Source organism: Spermophilus citellus (genome assembly GCF_964194105.1).
Source record: "Spermophilus citellus genome assembly, chromosome: 4".
Taxonomy (NCBI): Eukaryota; Metazoa; Chordata; class Mammalia; order Rodentia; family Sciuridae; genus Spermophilus; species Spermophilus citellus.
Genome location: NC_138185.1, coordinates 114789075 through 114810494, shown reverse-complemented (window position 1 = coordinate 114810494; position 21420 = coordinate 114789075). Strand labels below are relative to the sequence as shown.

General features: G+C 41.2%; 1 protein-coding gene across 5 annotated transcripts in view; it reads left to right on the top strand.

The window, feature by feature from the left end:
- Positions 1-1136: 1136 nt before the first annotated feature.
- The window catches only part of DIS3L (DIS3 like exosome 3'-5' exoribonuclease), a gene marked incomplete at its 5' end in the record, with an annotated part of 41862 nt that continues 21578 nt past the window's right edge, over positions 1137-21420 (top strand). For 2 of the 5 annotated variants that reach the window (XM_081289810.1, XM_081289806.1), the window contains 4 exons: positions 1138-1531; positions 2812-2965; positions 16976-17104; positions 19381-19516. In XM_081289810.1, the coding sequence (XP_081145936.1) occupies positions 1393-1531; positions 2812-2965; positions 16976-17104; positions 19381-19516 (558 nt within the window). The other 3 variants (XM_081289807.1, XM_081289808.1, XM_081289809.1) reach the window with 3 other exon arrangements.

Sequence of the window (21420 nt, the reverse complement as noted above, 5' to 3'; positions counted from 1 at the left end):
CCCCCTCCGGCTCAAGTCTGTCAAGAAAGTTCTGCTGGGCAGGAGGATCGCGAGTTCCACACCAGCTTCAGAACTTAGTGAGGCCCTAAGCAACTCAGTGAGACCTTGTCTCATAATAAAATATAAGGAAAGGGCTGGGGTTGTAGATCAGCGGCAGAGCACTCGCCTCACACATTCCAGGGGCTGGGTTCCATCCTCAGCACCACGTAAAAATTGTGCCCAACTACAACTAAAAAATATATATTAAAAAAAATACACACACATGGAAAAAGGGCTGGGATGTGGCTCAGTGGTTGAGCGCCCCTGAGTTAAATCCCCAGTATAAAACAAACAACAACAATAAAAAGGAGTTCTAGCCAGTCAAAGGTATGTGATCTCAGAAGACACAGTGAACCTTTTCGACAGAAGCTACATTACAGTACCATTGTGATTGTCAATAGCAGTTTTAAGAATTCCTTTGCCAGAGAATGCCAGTGCTATAAAGTTGAGGTTGAACAGTGTTTACCCCAAGGGATGGGACTGGTTTTCATTTTATCTGAGAATGTTTACATGTATTAAAATTCAAAATAAGTACACTTTTAAAAATATTTATTTTTTAGTTGCTGTCGGACACAATACCTTTTATTTATTTTCATGTGGTGCTGAGGATTGAACCCAGGCCCTCAAACGTGCTAGGCAAGAGCCTTACTGCTGAGCCACAGCCCCAGAAAGGAATAAAGGCTGGGCTAGCGGGCTGTTTAGTTTCTGATTTTTTTCTTTTTTTAGCAAGGACAGATAAATAACTGAAAACTCTAGTAATTGCCCAGTATTTATATGGCAGCCAGATTCCCATATGGATCTAGATAGAAACAAAGTATTGGTAATTGTTTATAGTTCAACCAAACCTTTTTTCAGAGTATTTTTAAACCAGTTTCCAGTGGCACACGCCTGTAATCCCAGAGGCTTGGGAGGCTGAGGCAGGAGGATCATGAGTTCAAATCCCTCACCCGTACCAAAACAAAACGAAACAAAAGCTTTCTTGAATATAGTGTCCTAGTCCCCCCTAAGTATTTGGGGTGCATTTTAATCACCTCTCTCCCATATATATTCCTTATATTTTATTACCACGCCCACGCAATTGCGGATTAGAAAGAAATTTAGGTGCAGGAGGGAGGGTTAGAGGCCTGAGCCGGGGCTGGAGAATCTGCCCCGCGGGCCTCGGGCCTCAAGCCCTCGGCACGGCCGTCCGTTAGGGCGGTTCGACGCCCGCAGCGCTCACACCCCAGCCGGGTGGGCCGGGCCGGCCGGGGACCGAAGGGCGGGCCCCAAGCCGCGGCCTCGCCTCCGGCGCTTCCCGGCAGCTCTGGGCGGCCTCCCGGGGCCCAGAGCTCCGCGGGGCCGAGCGCTGCCACCATGCTGCAGAAGCGGGAGAAGGTCCTGCTGCTGAGGACCTTCCAGGGCCGGACGCTGCGGATCGTGCGTGAGCACTACCTGCGGCCCTGCGTGCCGTGCAACAGCCCGCTCTGCCCGCAGCCCGCCGCCTGCCGCAACGGTGAGGGCCGGCGCCGGGGCCTGGGGAAGCCTGCGGAGCCGGGGCCTGGCGGGAACGGGGACGGCCGGGCGTGAGCGGGGACTGCCGGGGCGGAGCGTCGGGGGGCGCAGCGCGAGGCGGCGAGGGCGCGGAGTCCCAGGCCCGCGGCCTCCGCCCGCCTCAGGATCACCCGCAGCCTGACTGGGGCTGGGAGCGGGCGGCCCGGGTCCGCGGCTGCAGGGGCGCTCGCTGCGGGACGCTCCGGCGGCTTCTTCTGATCAAATGGAAGAGCCCAAGAGACTGGCGCCTCCCAGCCCAGAGGCCGGTGGTTCGGGTTTTCAGAGGGGCCCTGAGGCGCAGGCACCCGCCTCTTCAGGCTGGCAGCCTGGAGGACGGCTCCTGACCGCTCGGGCTCTGCCGTGAGAGGCTGCTGCGCGCCGCTGCCGCCCACTTGACATGGCCTCCTCCGCTCCTCAGATTTTCAGGCCTGCCAACCCGGACGCCGTGAACGTCTATACAGTGGAGAGCAGGACTCGGGAATTATCTAGGCCTTCGTCGTGGGGGAAGGTGGTGTGAGAGCTGGATTGGAGACTGCTGCGGACCAGACTTGCCCGCTTGGTTTCCAAGTTGCAGGAGTGGCCCATTTAACAATGAGGGTTACTGTTCCTTCCCCCTCGTGGGGGATGAGCACGGTGGTCCTTTTCAGGGAATGCTTGGAATTCTGTTTATGGTTGGGGTTCAGCTTGGTTACAGTTTCAGTTACAGCTTGGTTGAACAGCTCTCAGCTGGGTGGAAAGCCTACCACTTCCAGTTGCTTGCAGTAAGCTTCTTTTCTGGTCAATTCCATCTTTCTAGGACTTGAGACTTCTGAGCATGTTTAGAAGCTTGAAACACGACCTACTAGAAATTGCTGGATACATACAAGTGGTTAACATATACATATAGTGCTTCATTTGAATGTGATTGCATGTCAATGAGGAGGTAACAGAAATATCCAGCTAGTGCTGAAATGTACTTTTTTGCTTTTAAAATATCATTTGTCCTCTCCTGCACCACTAGAAACACCATAAACCACTTTGAGCATGAATTTATCACAGCTTCAAAAACAAAAAAAGAAGGCGCAGAGTTTCCCCTGAACTTTGGGCTTCTACCAAAGTAGATTTGTCTTGTCTTTTAAAGAACTTTATGTTGGAATTAAGATGGGAAGTTATTTTAAACACTGGGGCACCATGACATTGAGATAGTAATAAAACAGGTTTGAAAATTTTATCTAATATCTTACATTTTGAATTATGTTTCAGAGGGGAAGCTCTTGTCTAGTGATGTGACTCATTATGTGATCCCAGACTGGAAAGTTGTTCAAGATTACCTTGAGATCCTTGAATTTCCAGAGCTGAAGGGAATTATTTTCATGCAAACGGCTTGTCAAGCTGTGCAGCATCAAAGAGGCCGGAGGTATCTGTTTTGCATTATTTATTTATTTATAGTGCGGATTTTTTCTCCCCCTTTAGAAAAGGTCTCTTGTTGGAGGGGGAGGGGAAGAATTCATTATTTTGTCAGAAAGGACTTTTGAAACTATTTTGGTATTCTCTTTGCTAGTGGAGAATGCAGTAACATTATTTTAAATTTCTGCTTCAACACCTGGCCCAAAACTGACTGTAGATCAATAAACTGCAGTGTCCCCAGTATATAGGTATTTAAGATTCTAGTGTGAACTGACTTTTGGTTTGCATTTTTATGGTAGCAGTGTTAGTGCATTTTTTTTCTGTTAATGTATATTATTTAAGCTTCTTTTTAATAGATACATTGTTTCAGTAACCTACATTCTTTTCTTTAGAAAAGGACTACTTTTAAATAAAGCCTCTAAATAAAATATTTTAAAAAGGACTGGGTAGTGCTGGGGTTGTGGCTCAGTGATAGAGTGCTCACCTTTATTGTGAATTACAAATTGTACTTATAATGATTTATCCAATAAAACCATAAATAACTTGTTTTATTTTTAGATTACTAGTGTAAATATCAGCCACAGTAATTGTATTTGCTGAACAAAAATTTCTAATTGAACTAGTCTAAAATACTTGCCTTGTACTTAAATGAAGAATAATTGTCCACCTTTTAAACAAGTGTCCTAAAAATGGTTTTGCTTCATTGAATACTGAGAAAGATTTTATGATTTGAACTTCAGACTGTATGGAAATAGCATATTAGAATTATATATCCAAAAGCTTAACATCCCAAGCTATTTAATAAGCAGAAACTACGTGTTTATTCTTTTTTTTTCAATGTTGTAGTTTCTTCAGAACTTGATACTAAAAGATGAAGTTGTTTTTATTTGTATATGAAAATGATAAATTGTCCTTATGATACGCTCAGTTAAAAACGTACATTAACTAGACTGTGTACAGGCTTTTTTCAGATAGAATATTTTAAAATGACTTGAAGTTGATTTTATTCAGACACAAAGATGTAGATGTTTACACACATCCAGGTTTCAGTGCTGCTTCAGGTGTCATATTTCAATTTCTACTACTAAAATCAATGTGTTATTATCGTTCAAATTGCTAACACACTGCAAGCCTTTTCAACTTCTGTTTTCTGATATATTTTTAACATTAAGGATTGTTTTAAAAACCAATTCCTGAGACATTCAAAAGCAAAGAGTCAGAATTTAAATGTCTTTTCTCCTGAACATTTCAGAAGTAGTTAACTTGATGAAAAACTATTGGTTTTCCAGTACTTTACCGTGTCTCTCAATATACTAAATGCAAAAACAAAAGATAAGGTTTTATGAAATAGGTTTTTATGATAACATTCTGCTTTTTTTTGTTGTTGTTGTTGGATAAGCCCTTTTCTTTTTTCCAGTACTGGGGATCAAATCCAGGGGCACTGTACTGCTGAGCTACTCCCCCATACTTTTTTTTTTTTTTTTTTTTTTGAGACAAAGTCTTGCTAAATTGCTCAGGCTGGCCTGGAGGCCTGGAACTTTAGATCCTCCTGCCTCAGTCTCCTGAGTGGCTGGGATTATAGGCATGTTCCACCAGCTATGCCCCCCCCCCCAACCTTAATAAATACTTTTTGAGTTCCTAGTTCTAGGCCTTGAGGAATACAAAAAGAAGTCTTAGTTCCTCTCATAATAAACCTGTTGTTTCATTGGGGTCAACTGCAAGGAACAAGAAAGTAATTATGAAGGATCATAGCCACAGAAGGATAGTTAATGTGAACTATCCAAAGTACAAATGTATAAGTGGGTGTGAGGTTAGGTCAAAAAGCCTCCAGGAGAAATAGGTTTGAAACTGGTCTTAAAAAATCTATTATGAGGGCTGGGGTTGTGGCTCAGGGGTAGAGCACTCGCCTAGTATGCATGAGACACTGGGTTTGATCCTCAGCACCACATAAAAAAATAAAATAAATTAATAAAGGTATTATGTCCATCTACAACTAAAAAATATTTTTAAAAAATATATTATGAGCTGGGTGCAGTGGCCCATGCCTGTAATCCCAGTACCTTTGGAGGTTGAGGCAAGAAAATCACAAATTCAAAGCCAGCCTTAGCAACTTAGAGAGGCCCTAAGCAACTCAGTGAGACCCAGTCTTTCAATAAAATATTAAAAAAGGGCTGGGGGTGCTGGGGTTGTGGCTCAGTGGTAGAGTGCTTGCCTAGCATGTGTGAGGCCCTGGGTTCAATCCTCAGCACCACATAAAAATAAATGAATAAAATAAAGGTATTGTGTCCAACTACAATTAAAAAATAAGTAAATATAAAAATAAGTAAAAATAAGTATATATAATTTTTTTTTAAGGGCTGGAGGTGTGGCCCAGTGGTTAATCACTCCTGGGTTCAACCCCTGTACCAAAAAAAAAAAAAAAGTTTACTATAAACTGAGTGCAATGGTGCACACTTGTAATCCCAGTGACTCAGAAGGAGGCTGAGGCAAGACTACAAAGTTGAGGCCAGCCATGGGGTTTAGCTTAGTGTTAGAATGCTTGGCTAGCATGGGGGAAACACTGGGTTCAACCTTCAGTACTGCCATTGAATATATAAGATCTAAGAGAATCTCTTTATTAATTTGGCCTTCATTAATGTTAAGTGCAATATAAATACTATGTAAGTGCAAGTCATTTGATTTTTTTTTAAGTTCACCAATAAATGATGTAAACATGATGTTTAACATGTTTTGAAACATGTTTAGAAGGCTAAATCAAGCTGATTAATATGTCCATTTCCTTATCTTTTTTTTTTTTGTGTGTGTGTGGTGAAAATCAACTTTCTACATTTAAACAAACTTGGCCTAGTAAGAGGCTCTCTGGTGTTTTGTTTCATTTACTGTCGGGCAGTGTTTTGTTTTTCAGTTCTTCCTTGGATATTTTTGAGATGTCAGTATATAATTCCTTCTATACAATATGCTTCTAGGAACCTGATTGCTTGGGAAAGCTTTGTTGGTTAATGATGCCTGGTGTGATCTGGTGTCCACTGTGAGGATGTCTTGCCTTCTCCTTTTGACTCCCTCCTGAATTCCTTCCATAGAGCTTCAGAGAGTATCGGCATTCTGTGCCTCTGTTTTTTGGTGGTGTACAGTATAAGATTGGAATCATATTATACTTGGAGGGCTCTATGAGGTCACATAGGTTTCAACTTCTTCTCCAATACATCAGGGTTTTTCAACATGAATAATGTATTAACCCTGTTTCTAAAAGACAAAAATGCTCCTGGATATCCCATGTTAATATATTTTATATGTATTTTACTGTACTGGTATTTAAACAAAAGTCTAGGTATAAGTTCTCATATTTAAATACTTAATACAACCATAAAACCAAATCAGACCTTTAAAGTAAATAAACATAGTTTAAAAACTTGAAAACTACAAACAAACATTATAGATAGTAGTTCTTTAGTATTCAGGGGAAATTGGTTCTAGGACCCCTGAGGATAACAAACGCTGAGGGTGCTCAGGTCCCTTATGTGAAATGGCATAGTGTTTGTATATTACCTTTGCACATCCTCCTTCATGTTTGAAATTTTCTCTAGATTACCATATTAGTGCATGCCTATAATTCCAAGAATTTGGGAAACTGAGACAGGAGGAAGGTGAGTTCAAAGACAGTCTCAGCAATTTAGCAAGACCCTGTCTCAAGAACTTGGGTTCAATCAGGAGGAAAAGGAGGAGGAGAAACCTAATACAATATAAATACTATGTATACAGTTATGTTATTTAGGAAATAAATTTAAGAAAAACTCCACATTTTCAGTACAGTTGAAATTCTTTTTATCTGATTATTTCCCTCTATAGATGAGGTTCCCTCAGGTGTGGAACACAAGGATGCAGAGGGCCAACTATAATTTAATGTGGCAGATGACACTGTGTTACTGAAATGAAATCACCAGAGTTGGGTTTGACCGTAAAAAGATAATCTCCTATCTGATTCTATATGTAATGTGAATTTACATTTTGATTTTAATATCAACGTAGAGAATGCCTGTTCTCATAAGTGTATTGTACAAAAGAGTGAATAATGTCAAGTCTTTGATTGTTTAAGATGATCACATGCCTGTCATTTAAATCCTTAAATTATTTAATCAGGTGTTAATTGGTAAATCTATAATAAGGCTGCCCTGTCCGCTACATTCATGTAATCAGATGGTAACAAATACGTATTGAGGGAACATAGGCTCCAGAAACTGCTAGCACTGAGGGTATAGTGGTAAACGAAAGCAGACTCAGCCCTGAAGGGGCGACAAGCAGGAATCGGGTAGTCTCACACAGAGGTAGGACTGTGATCGTGACGTGTGCAGGGAAATACAGGGAGTGTTAGCAACAGAGCTCCTAGCAGCCAGGGAGCAAGGAAGGGCATTCCTTGGGCAGATGCCTCTGCTGAGCTCCAAGGGATAAGTAGGAGTAGACCACACAGAGAAAGGAGAAAAGTTTATCAGGCAAAGGGAGGTGCTTGTGCAGGGCCCATGATGGGGGTGTGGCACTCTCAAGGAACTGAGAAAGCACAGCTGGATCAGTTGGGAAGTCCCATGGACCTCCCGGATGTCAGGGAAGGGTTTTAAGTAAAGTGGGATAACATAATAAGATTCCTGTCTTTAAAATATTTGCAGGTCCCTGGGCTGGGGCTGTGGATCAGTGGCAGAGTACTTGCCTAGCACATGTGAGGCACTGGATTTGATCCCTAGCACCATATAAAAAAATGAATAAATAATATAAAAGTATTGTGTCCATCCACAACTAGAAATATTTCTAAAAAAATTTTTTTTTGAGAATTTTTTAATATTTATTTTTTAGTTCTCGGCAGACACAACATCTTTGTTTGTATGTGGTGCTGAGGATCGAACCCGGGCCCCATGCATACCAGACGAGCGCGCTACCGCTTGAGCCACATCCCCAGCCCAATATTTCTTTTTTTTTTTTTTTTTTTTTTTTTTTTTTTTTTCTGCATATTTTTTTTTTATTGGTTGTTCATAACATTACAAAGCTCTTGACATATGATATTTCATACATTAGATTGAAGTGGGTTATGAACCCCCAATTTTACCCCAAATGCAGATAGCAGAATCACGTCGGTTACACATCCACAATTTTACATAATGCCCTAATAGTAATTGTTGTATTCTGCTACCTTTCCTATCCCCTACTATCCCCCCTCCCCTCCCCTCCCAACTTCTCTCTCTATCCCATCTACTGTAATTCATTTCTCTCTTTGTTTATTTTCCCATTCCCCTCACAACCTCTTATGTGTAATTTTGTTTAGCAATGAGGGTCTCCCTTCATTTCCATGCAATTTCCCTTTTCTCTCCCTTTCCCTCCCATCTCAAGTCTCTGTTTAATGTTAATTTTTTCTTCCTACTCTTCCTCACTGCTCTGTTCTTAGTTGCTCTCATTATATCAAAGAAGACATTTGGTATTTGTTTTTTAGGGTTTGGCTAGCTTCACTAAGCATAATCTGCTCTAGTACCAACCGTTTCCCTGAAAATTCTATGATTTTGTCATTTTTTATTGCTGCATAGTACTCCATTGTGTATAGATGCCACATTTTTTTTATCCATTCATCTATTGAAGGGCATCTGGGTTGGTTCCACAGTCTAGCTATTGTGAATTGTGCTGCTATGAACATTGATGTGGCAGTATCCCTGTAGCATGCTTTTTTGAGGTCTTCAGGGAATAGTCCGAGAAGGGCAATAGCAGGGTCAAATGGTGGTTCCATTCCCAGCTTTCCCAGGAATCTCCAAACTGCTTTCCAAATTGGCCGCACCAATTTGCAGTCCCACCAGCAATGTACAAGTGTACCCTTTTCTCCACAGCCTCGCCAGCACTTGTTGTTGTTTGACTTCATAGTGGCTGCCAATCTTACTGGAGTGAGATGGTATCTTAGGGTGGTTTTGATTTGCATTTCTCTGACTGCTAGAGATGGAGAGCATTTTTTCATGTACTTGTTGATTGATTGTATATCCTCCTCTGAGAAGTGTCTGTTCAGGTCCTTGGCCCATTTGTTGATTGGGTTATTTGTTATCTTATTGTCTAATTTTTTGAGTTCTTTGTATACTCTGGATATTAGGGCTCTATCTGAAGTGTGAGGCGTAAAAATTTGTTCCCAGGATGTAGGCTCCCTATTTACCTCTCTTATTGTTTCTTTTGCTGAGAAAAAACTTTTAAGTTTAATTAAGTCCCATTTGTTGATTCTAGTTGTTAACTCTTGTGCTATGGGTGTCCTATTAAGGAATTTGGGGCCCGACCCCACAATCTGTAGATCGGAGCCAACTTTATCTTCTATCAGACGCAGAGTTTCTGATTTGATATCAAGCTCCTTGATCCATTTTGAGTTAACTTTTGTGCATGGCGAGAGAAAGGGATTCAGTTTCATTTTGTTGCATATGGATTTCCAGTTTTCCCAACACCATTTGTTGAAGATGCTATCCTTCCTCCATTGCATCCCAGCCCAATATTTCTAAAAAAAATTGCAGGGCCAAGTAGAAAAGAGTCCTGGAGAAAAAAAGGGAAGAGGCTATGTTATAGTCCAGATGAGAGAATACATTGGTCTATTTTATTTTACTATAATGGAATACTCAAGACAGGCTACTTTATAAAGAAAAAAGGTTTGTTTAGCTCATGTTTCTAGAGGCCCAATGTGATGGGCTCCACCTGGTGATATGGACTTGTTACTAATGGAGTCCCAAGGTAGTGCAGGTCTCCACATGGCAAGAGGCAGGGAACACACGTATATATGTGTGTATCTTCTGATGGTCTCTCTTCCTCTTAAAAAATTACCAGTAATTCTGTCATGAGGGTTCCACCTTTATGACATCTAACCCTAACCACCTCCCAAAGGCCCCACTTCTAAATACAACAGTGGGATAAGTTTCCACCCGCCCTTAATATCTCACAATAGGGATTAAATCTCAACAAATGATTCCTTAGGACTACATACCCACAAACAAAAAAAAATAAAACGTTCAACTCATGAACCCTTAGGGGACACACTCAAAACATTCTCCAATCATAGCAGAGATGCTGGGAGCTTAGACACGGAGATAAGTGGATAGTTCCAAGAGCTACTTAGTAGGTAAAAATCTATAAAACTATCTAAATATATAACCAAGGAAACTGAAAAGTATCCACATTGAAACAGAAAAAGATGGAATATTCACAGAAGCTTTATCTATAAGCAAAAAGGTAGAAATAAACCAAGTGTCCATTAACTGATGTTCAAGCAAAATGTGGTGCATTCATAAAGTGGAATATTATTCAGCCATAAAAAGCTGAGCATGTTTACAACATGGATGAAACTTGAAAACGTCATGCCAAGTAAAATACACCAACCACACAAAGACACCATCTATTGTATAATTTCATTATTTACAAGTCATGTAGAGGCAGATCAACAGAGACAGAAGGCAGAATAGTGTTGCCAAAGGATGGGTTAAGGGAAAGGAGGAATGGCAGCTAATTGGATATAGGTTTCTTTTCTTTTTTTTTCTGTGGTACACGGGACCCAACCCAGAGCTTCACACATGCTAGGCAAGTGCTCTGCCACTAAGCTATATTCTCCAGCCCTTTTTATTCTGAGACAAGGTCTAAGTTGCCCAGGCTGGCCTTAAACTTGTGATCCTCCTGCCTCAGCCTCCCATGTCACTAGGATTATAGGTGTGGGCCCCTCTACCTGGCTGGATGCAGGTTTCTCTTAGGATGATGAAACTGGTTTGGAATTAGATAACAGTAATAGTTGCAGAACTCTGTGACTCTATGAAAATTATTGTATTGTACATTTTACAAATATAAATGAATTATATCTCAAAATAGCAATTTTTTTGACCTATAGAACTTAGTGATAGTTTTTAGATATGTAAGATGGTGAGAAGGTGGTATCAAAGATAATATTGAGGTTTCTGGCTTATGTAACTGGACAGAGAGAGAGAACACTAGAGGAAGACCAAGTGTCTAGCTTCTGAGAGGCAGGGCCCTGATGGCAGTGCAAGTTGGAAGGTGTGTGTTGTCAGCTGTCTGAGATGATTAACTCATAAAGAGACAAGGTGGACTTTGGCTCACATTGTTGGAGATTCTAGTCCATGATGGATAGGCGTTTGATACATGATCATTGCTTGTGGTCCCGTGGCAAGGCAGCATATCAGATATGTCAGGAGCAAGTGACAGAGCAAAGCCACTCACTTTGTAGGTAGGAAGCAAAAAAAAGGAAGAGGAAGGGGCAGGGGTCCCACTGTCCCCTTCAAAGGCCCTTTCCCAAAGACCTGATGATCTCCCGCTAGGCCCTGCCTCTTAGAGCTTTCACCATCTCTAAATAGCAGCACCCTGGGAACCAGGTCTTTAACACAAGGGTCTTTGGGGACATACAAGAGCCAGACTATAACTGTAGTCACTCAGATGGCCCATTATGCAGTCCTCAAAAATGCACTGAGCATATTGGCTACATATAACAAACTTCTCTTGTAGAAAACCCAAAGATTTTGAAAGTGAGGGCCAGCCTATTGTAAACCTAGCTGGCAAACATATTTAGTACAGATTTTACCTCTTGTAAGCCTTCCCTCTGATTGTGGGATGCCCACTTCTAACCCTTCGAGAGTGCGGTCATGGGGGGATTGTTGTTGCATCTGTAGGTAAGGTCGCCATCAAATAAAAACAGTAAAAAAACAGTTTAACCTGGTTTCAGTGGTGTGTGCCTGTAGTTCTGTTATAGTTAAAGCTTTGTCCCTGGGTTTCATAAACTGACTTCCAGACCACTCACATATAATCAAATCAAGACTTTATTGAAGTACATTAGTGGCAACTGACCAGAACATAAAGCAGTTCCCCTGATCAGCCCCGAACAACTGCAAAGGCACTCCTTATAAGCCTGAAAACCGCAAAAGGGATGTTCAGGGGGGTCTAGCCAATGCAAGCAAGCCAGAAGCGGGAGAGTGCAGTCAGGTGGAGGGACGCCTAGCTAATCACAGTGAGCCCAATCACCCCAGTTACAGAAACAGAGCCCTGTTACCCTAGTTACAAAAACAATGCCCCATTAGGTAGTTCTGTGTTCTTAAAAGTTTCTATAGCAAAAGGAAAAAAACATCTTGCCCTGGTCATGACCCTTCTACTTGGCATGGTTGTTTTACAAAATGGAGTTACTAAACAAAATGGAGTCACTTTGGCTTGACTATCACAGTTCCAGCACTCAGGAGGCTGAGGCAGGAGGATAACTTGAGTCCAGGAGTTTGACATCAGTCTGAGCAATACAGCAAGACTCCATCTGGGAGGGGGCGGGGGGATCAACCTACAGAAGGAAGTTTAGCTGGCCCCAAGAAATTTTTGAAATATTTAGGTGATAGAGATCTAGAAAAAAGTCCAAGCCAGTCCAAGGGAGGTAGGGTTTTTCTGCAAGACTGTGAAGTTTTTAAAACTTAAGATATTTTTATTGCACTTGACTATCAAAACAACTGCTCTCCTGTCATTCTGGTCAAACTTGTTCAAGGCCCCATGATGCTCTGTGCTGACTCCACACAGGACACTCATCTATCTAATTCTATCATAAGCACTACAAACTCTGACTAGCAGAAAATATGACTATATTGCATGTATGCACTATTAAATTGTAACTATAAGCCGACACATCTACAAGGAAGCTGATTGTCATGCTCAGAGTAATCTGTAATTTGTTTCCTGCTTTTCCCATTAGTATTCCTGGGCTATTTGTTCATTTTTTTTAACTGGCTGATAGGTAGCTGACAAATGGAAGCATGTAATAAAAGTCTAAGAAAAATATATGGGAGTGCAACCTAAGTTTTGGAAAAGTCTTGTTAGGTTAGATACTTTTCTAAATATTTGGAAGGGCTGGGTGCAGTGGTGTATGCCTGTAATCCCAGCAGCTCAGAGGGCAGAGGCAGGAGGAGCGCAAGTTCAAAGCCAGCCTTAGCAACTTAGTGAGGCCCTAAGCAACTCAATAAGACCCTATCTCTAAATAAAATATAAAAAATGGCTGGGGATGTGGTCAGTGGTTAAATGCCAAATAATTTATATATATTCATATATATATATAGGCATTATTCTGGTCTGGTAGTTATACTGGGTCTGGCTTGTGGCATGTCATTATTTGGCAAGGAATTCTGGTCCTAGAGTGAAGGGGATGTACATGAACCCTAGTAGGAGGATAACTGGGTTCTGAAAATATCAGAGTTTATTCAGAAACATTATTACCCTGGACTTGGATGGGGACACACACACACACACACACACACACACACACACACACACACACACAGCATTTGGAAGATACTGATTAAGCCTCAGCTGTGAGCCAAAGATGCTGGAGTGGCGTGTACTGTCTGCCGCCTTCCCCGCTTGGCCCTTCCTCCAGCCAGCTCACATTCATCTTTCAGGCCTCAAGGGTCACCTATTCTAGGAAAACTCCCTCCTTTCAGCGCACTTTATCTCACTGAAACGAGTGGTTCTGTTTTGATTTTGCCAAGTAGGATTTCTGGTTTTTTAATCATGTTTTTGTGGTAAAATATACATACAATTTATCATTTTAACCACTAGTAACCATTTTAACCATTTGTAAGTATACCGTTCAAGGGCATCAAGTACTTTGGCATTGTTATGCAGCCTTCACCACCAAGGGCCTCGATGAATTGTAGAACTCATGATATTCCTGCCTCAGCCTCCAGAGCCTCTGGGATTACAGGTGTGTGCCACCTTGCGCCCATCCCCTCCTTTTCTTTTTGAGACAGGGTCTTGCCAAGTTGTGGAGACTGACCTCAAACTTGGCGATCCTCCTGCCTCAGCCTCCTGAATGGCTGGCTAGTTGCCTCTTAAAGCGACTCCTCCACAACCCTGTACTGGGAGTTAAGTGTGCATCATGGGAACTTTGGGGGCCATGTTCAAACCAAAGCATGAGATAAGACCAAAAATAGGCAGTATTTTTTCTGTTTTCTCTGAAATAATAAATTACAGTTGTTTATAAAATCACTTTCAAAATCTATTGCTTAACAAATAAGTGTTCATTTTAAAAAGTTCACATGTTAAAGAAAGGTGTAAAGCAGAAAATGAAAATCTAATATATCCTCCTGCAAAGCTGACCCCTGTTAACAGTGCAATGTAGAAATGATTGTTTTTTGTTTGTTTATTTGTCTTTTGGTCCCAGGGATTGAACCCAGGGGCACTTATCCACCAAACCCCATCGCCAGCCCTTTTTATTTTTTCTTCTGAGACAGGCTCTCACTGAGCTTCTCAGGGCCTCTCTGACTTGCTGAGACTGATTTTGCACCTTAAATCCTCCTGCCTCAGCCTCTTGAGCTGCTGGGATTACAGGCGTGCACCATCACACCTGGCTCAATGTAGAAGTTTTAAAAATGTATTTGTGAAGATGGGAAAATTACCAACTTCACATGTTCTACCAATCTCGTGGGAGGGAAGTGGCTTTTGTACAAATGGAATTATGTTAAGAAAAACTACAATGCATTGGTAGAAAGGGAACTGAGTCCCTTTGTTCATTGTGACATTTTATAAGTTACTATTGATCATTTTTGTTTGTTTCTTTTTTTTCTGGCCATGCTGGGGATATAACCCAGGGCCTCACACATGCCAAGTACATGTTCTACCATTGAGATTTTCCCCCAAGCCTGATTGTTTTAAGGGGACTCCAAATAATGTCAGTGTCTCTTGTTTTCATGTGAATTATAAGATCACACAGATATCAGTAGTTGCCGTGGCTTTAGTAGGGTAAATTGGGGAGTTCTGTCTTTGCCTTAATGAAAAGGCTGCAGGGAAGAATGGCAAACCCAGGGCCTCAAGCATTCTAGGCACATGCTGTACCACTGAGCTATACTCCCAGCCCCGAAAATCTTTTTTTTTTTTTTAATATATTGGAGATTGAATCCAGGGGTGCTTTACCTCTGAGCCACATCCCTAGCCCCTTTTTATTTTCAGAGAGGGTCTCACTAAGTTGCTTTGGGCCTCACTTAGTTGCTGGGGCTGGCCTCAAATTTTCAACCCTCCTGCCTCAGCCTCCCAAACTGCTGGGATTACAGGTATATGCCACCACACCTGGCCCAAAAGATTCATTTATTCTTTTTTTTTTTTAAGTTGTTGATAAACCTTTATTTTGTTTATCTATACATGGTGCTGAAAATCAAACCCAGTGCCTCACACATGCCAGGCAAGTGTGCTACTGATGAGCCACAGCCCCAGCCCTCATTTATTCTTTTTTTAAATCCATGGTGGCAGGCTGGAGGTGGGAGTGGAAAAGAACGAATTTTATTAAACATGTTAGCTGGGTGTAGTGGTCCACATCTATAATTTTAGCTACTTGGGAGATTGAGGCAGGAGGATTGCAAGTTCAAGACCCCTCTGGGCAAATAGTGAGACCCTTTCCCAAAATAAAATTTCAAAAGAGCTGAGGATGTTGCTTAGTGATAGAGCATCCTTGGGTTCAATCCCCAGAACCACCACCACAAAAAAAAAAAAAAAAAAAAAAAAAAACTCACATGTTAAATGATGCTTTGGATAACATATGTTAACATCTGGTTTAATTTGGGGGGTTGGAGTACTGGGGTTTGTAGAGAACTGAGGGATCTCCACCACTTAGCTGCATCGTCAGCACCCCACCACACACACTTTTTTTTTTTTTTTTAGATACGGTCTCACTAAGTTTCCAAGGCTGGCCTTGATTGTGATCTTCTGCCTTAGCATCCCAAGTTGCTAGAACTACTTGCAATTTTTTTTTTTTTTTTTTTGGTGGTACTGGGGATTGAACCCAAGACTTTGTGCTTTCTAGTCAAGCAATCTACCACTGAGCTATACAGCCCCAGCCCCCCAAGTTGCTAGAATTACAGATGTACATCACTACGCCCCACTAAATCAATTTTTAAATAGACAATATACACTCAAATAATACATTCATATTTGGCATAAATACATGTTGGTGATCATTATTAGGTGGAACCACGTAAATTGATGTTTTGTAAGTAAAAAACGAGATTATTTCCAGTTTTAGTCAAACTATAATCATCATCATTACTATTACTATAAGAACTATAAATATTAGTTTGGTGGCTGGAAGTGTACCTTAGAGGTAGATGTGTGCAGATGTGTGAGATCCTAGCACAATGAAACAAAACCTCAGTTAACTCCCTTTAAAATAATTGAATGGCCTTTGTAATTTCATACTACTTAGACTTTTCAAAAGCACCTTCTTAGAAATTGACCCATAGTCTACTTGATTTATTTTTTATTTTTATTTTTTTGGTGCTGGGGATTGAACCCAGGGCCTTGTGCATGCGAGGCAGGTTCTCTACTAACTGAACTATATCCCCAGCCCCTAGACTTAATTTTTGAATTATGACTGTGGCTGGTGTTGTTAGAAAGGTGTCTTGATGGGGAAAGATTTACAACTTTCTATAAGGTGTCTGACAGGTGAGGCTAGCTCTCCTTCGTGTAAATCAGAGTGACTGCTAAATAAAATTCACAAATAAGTCCCTAAACTTATTTACCTTGTACGTCCTTTCCTGGGCCTGCCAGCAAAAAGTACAATGTGTTAGTCCTTAATGCCATTTACAGAACAAAGTGAGGGACAAAAATAAAGTGTCAGATTTTGCTTGCCTCTGTGTACTCAAGCTTTGAAGAGGGACAGGGCAATACAATTACATAGTAAAAAGACCAGAAGTCACAGAGGGGAAAGCAAAGAAAAAGAGTTTAATTAATCTGCAAACTAATTAACTAGGCCCTGCTGAAGTACATTCTAGCAGGCAAAATGGAGAAAATAGCAGCCCAATAACACTAAGGCCAATGAGTGTTTCTCGGGTTTTAAATAATCAATCTTTTGCTCTAAAATTTCTTTCTTTCTTTCTTCCTCTATTTCTTTCTTTCCCTATTACTTATTTATTTATTTACTCACTCACTTACTTACTGGATCTTAGCAGGAGATTGCAGGAGATGAGTACCTGCTGTGTTAGATTCATTTTTCTCCTCTGTGTTACAGACAGTATAACAAACTGCGAAACCTCCTGAAGGATGCGCGTCACGATTGCATTCTCTTTGCTAATGAATTCCAGCAGCACTGCTATCTCCCTCGGGAAAGAGGAGAATCCATGGAAAAATGGCAGACCAGGTGTGGCAGCGAGTCATCTTTCATTTCCTCATCATTGACTATTTGCAGGTTGATCTAAATAGTATGCCAGAATAAACCAACAATTATCCAGCAGCCATGATTAATACTCAAATGCTTAATGCATCAGTATAACAGATAAGTCATTTGAATATGTAATTGTTAAATTTTTAAAATTGTTATTGGGGAGCCAGTGTGGTGGTGTGCACCTGTGATCCTAGTGACTTTGCTGACTGAGGCAGGTCACAAGATATCCAGGCCAACCTGAGCAATTTAGAGAGACCTTGTCTCCAAATAAGAAAAGAAAGAAAGAAAGAAAGAGAGAAAGAGAGAGAGAGAGAGAGAGAGAGAGAGAGAGAAAGAAAGAGAGAAAGAAAGAAAGAAAGAAATGACTGCAGCTGGGGGTGTAGTTCAGTGTCAAAGCACTTGCCTACGGTTTGCAAGATCCTGGATTTGATCCCCAGGACCTTGAAAAAAAAATTATTATTAAGGAGAACGTAGGTGGACTGGGGATATAGCTCAGTTGGTAGAGTGCTTGCCTTGCATTCACAAGGCCCTGGGTTCAATCCCCAGCACCCCCAGCAAAAAAAAAAAAAAAAAAAAAAAAAAAAAAAAAAAAGGTCCCCAGGGTAAGTTTGCCTCTGACCCTAAGAGCTAGCAGGATCCTTCCAGTGATCTAGAAGTTGTAACTTCACTGCCCGTGTGTCTGTGTGGGGGGAAGGAGTATTGCTTTTAAGCTAATGAGGTCAAATGCTCAATTTAATATCCTTGACCAGTCTTGTTAGACTGAAGCTGTTTTAGGAAATACAGTGTCTTAGTTACGATCTACCTGAAAACAACCTGAGGTAAGCAGTTGGGTGTGGGGTGTTTATAGGGGCTATTCCCAAAACAGGAGTGAGGAAGTGGGGGCAGAAAGGGGTGAAGGGTTGGATTGGGGCTATAGCTCAGTTGGTAGAGTGCGTGCCTCACATGCCAAGGCCCTGGGTTCAATCCCCAGCACCACAACAACAACAACAAAAAAGAGGGATGAAGGGAAAGAATAAAGGATGTGACACTGTTGTAGGAAATGAAGGCTTGGTCAGTCTTGATGGGGAACCTCTGAGAAGCCCTATAGAATGTACCTTTGAAGGCACCCCAAAGGGTAGGGCTAGGGATTTAGTTAGTACCCTCTCCTTTAATTGAGAGATTTTCCCCAGGGCTGTAAACTCCATTCAATGACTCCATGAGGAGGGACAGAATTGCTTCTCAGAGCTGCATCCAAATCAGAGATTGGGTCCAGGGTACAGGTTGTAGGCACCAGTAGCCTCTGCGACACTTCTTTATATAGGACAAAGGGACTATAAGCTTTAAAATGTCTTACCTATAGAAAACATTTAAGTTATCTTTTTCCTTGTGATTACTTATCTGGTAGAGCCATTAAATATTTCAAGTCTCCAAAGCAAAATAATTAACGATACATATAGAATTTGGGGGCAGGGAGAGGGGTACTGGGAATTGAACTCAGGGCACTCAACCACTAAGCCACATCCCCAGCCCTATTTTATATTTTATTTAGAGACAGGGTCTCACTGAATTACTTAGTGCCTAGCTTTTGCTGAGTCTGGCTTTGAACTCGAGATCCTCCTGCCTCAGCCTCCTGAGCAGCTGAGATTACAGGTATGCACCACCGCACCTGGCTTAGAATTTTTACTTATAATCTCCAAGTTCCCACTGGGCTCAATATAAGAAAAAAGCAAATCTTTCTCCAGATTGAGTCACATAGAAGCACTCAAAATAATAACATTTGCTAAGTACACAGCCTTGCACATAGTAGGTATACAATAAATGTTGGCTAAATTAAACACACACACACACACAAAATGGACCTTACAGAGCACCTTCATTTTCAGAAAGGGAAATAAATGCCCACAAAAAGGGACCATACAGGTTTGTACACTTCCTTAGAAACATACTCTTCCAACTAAGGGCTATTAAAAGATGACAGAGCCTGATGGTTTCTAAGCCATAATCAAGAAATAAAAGTGGTTGCTATGGTTGTTGGATGTCTTTAGGGGGAAGAGATGTTAGATGCTTTTTCATTCATCTCTGTATCCCCCAGAGCACCAACTCCAGGGCTTATTTATAATGGATACTCAGGAAGTATTTGATAAGGGGATGAATGAATTAATGGATATCTATATGCACAAAAGGATGGCAGATTAAGAGCCAAATGTGAAACTCTGAACAATAGCTTGTGTCTGTCAGCCTTGGGAGAGTTCACGTGTTCTTTGCTTTTCCAGGAGCATATACAATGCGGCTGTTTGGTACTATCACCACTGCCAGGATAGGATGCCTATTGTTATGGTGACAGAAGATGAAGAGGCGATTCAGCAGTATGGAAGTGAAACAGAAGGAGTATTCGTGATTTCTTTCAAGGTATTTGTGGTTGTGTGTGTGTGTGTGTGTGTGTGTGTGTGTGTGTGTGTGTGTGCATCCTAAGTTATACCCTCATAAGGCTCTAGATCCCTTTGGCAGCACAGCCAGGCATGATAGTGCAGGCCTGTAATCCCAGCAATTTGGGAGGCTGGGGTAGGAGGATCGAAAGTTTGAGGCCAACTTGGGCAATTTAGTGAGACCCTGTCAATAGAGAGAGAGATGGATAGAATGAGCAAGCTTAGTGGTAGAGTGCCCCTGGATTCAGTCCCTATACAAAAAAAAAAAAAAAAAAAGTCCATATCTTTATTATTCTCCAACTAGTTAACCTTGACTTTAGCAAATGTGGACAAACTATGTGACTATAAGGCACACAGATCCAAGACCAGCCTAATAAGCCCTTGCTGATAGTAGACTAATTTTGTTTTGTTTTGTTTTGTGGGAGGAGGGTGTTTAGTGCTGGGGATTGAACCGAGGGCCTCGTGCATGGCAAGCACACACTGTACCACTGAGCTATGCCCCAGTCTCTAATGTTTATACAATAATAGCTATTATGACAATAGGTTGAATAAGATTGCCACAATTCTCTTATTTTTGACCAAAAAACTGGCAGTTTTATAGTCCCTCCTAATACTCAACATGCATCTATGCCAAGCCTAAGTGTGTTATTTAAATGGAATGATACACACCAATGTGTATTAGTTCATTTAATTCTTGCCCAAATCTTCTGCAGTGGGTGTTATTATCCCATCTTATTGGTAAAGAAACTGAAGCACAAAAAGGCTAAGTGACTTGCCAGGGTCACAAAATAGAGAATGGTAGAGCCAGAAGGTGTCCAGGAAGTCTGACTCCAGAGCTCCTAACCACCATTCAGACCTGACTCCCAGATTATTTTCCTGAATACACACACAAAACACAAACTATTTTAAGGCAGTTTTATTTTCCAGCTATTCCTCACTCTTCCCACTTAGGAGTGTTCCTAGGAGTTCGTATGGACAAGTGAAGGGGGCTGAGATAAGATATAATTTATGTGAAGGCTGTCAGATCAGCGTGGTGGAGATCATAACAGGAGTGGCATTATCAGTGCCAGTTTCTTCAGGCTGTCATGGAAATACAGTTCTTCCTATTTCTTAAGCACCTTTTGAGAAAACAGGAGGACTGTTAATCTCTCAATAGATGACTGGTCTCCCCTCTCGGCCCAGTTGGTCAATCAACTTCTACTGGTTGATTTTATTTTACGATTTAGAAACTAGAATGAGGTTCTCCATTACCCCTGTCGGTTTATAGAAAGACTAGTTGGATTTTGAATTGTAGATTCTATAAGGATTCCCATGTGCATGTATTGCTAAAGATTTGCCAATAGAATTTTTTTAGCCCTGCTATAAAAAAGTGTTTTGGCATGCCAGAGAATTCTAGGGGCACTAGATATTAATGGCAGTGTCACTTGTTTCTTCTGTTGTAATATATCATATCTTGTTCCTGCAGAGGACAGTTGACTAAAATTACATTTTTCTATTTTTTGTGAAAATTACTTTTCTTTGTAGTTCAGTAGGATACGACAGTTTTATTTTGTATAGCATTTCTCAAGTATGCTGTGTGACCAAGGGCCTCATAGAGGTGAATGATGGTAGAAAAAGAGAGAGATTGTGAAGTTCAGATGAGAGGGAAGTCCAGAATTTTCTTTGGGGACTTGTAGTTAGATGGAAAAGAGCCAATATGATAAATACCACTTGAAGAGGTGGTTCACAATGACAAAAGTTTGGTGTTGTTAGTGATAAGTGACTATGGAATTAGGACACTAATATTAGCATTAGCACAGTTTGTTTGAATAGGACCCTGAAGTTAATGAGCAAAATGCTAGAGTTGACAGTCAGGATTTTTTTTTCAATTTGAGAAAAGAGAATATG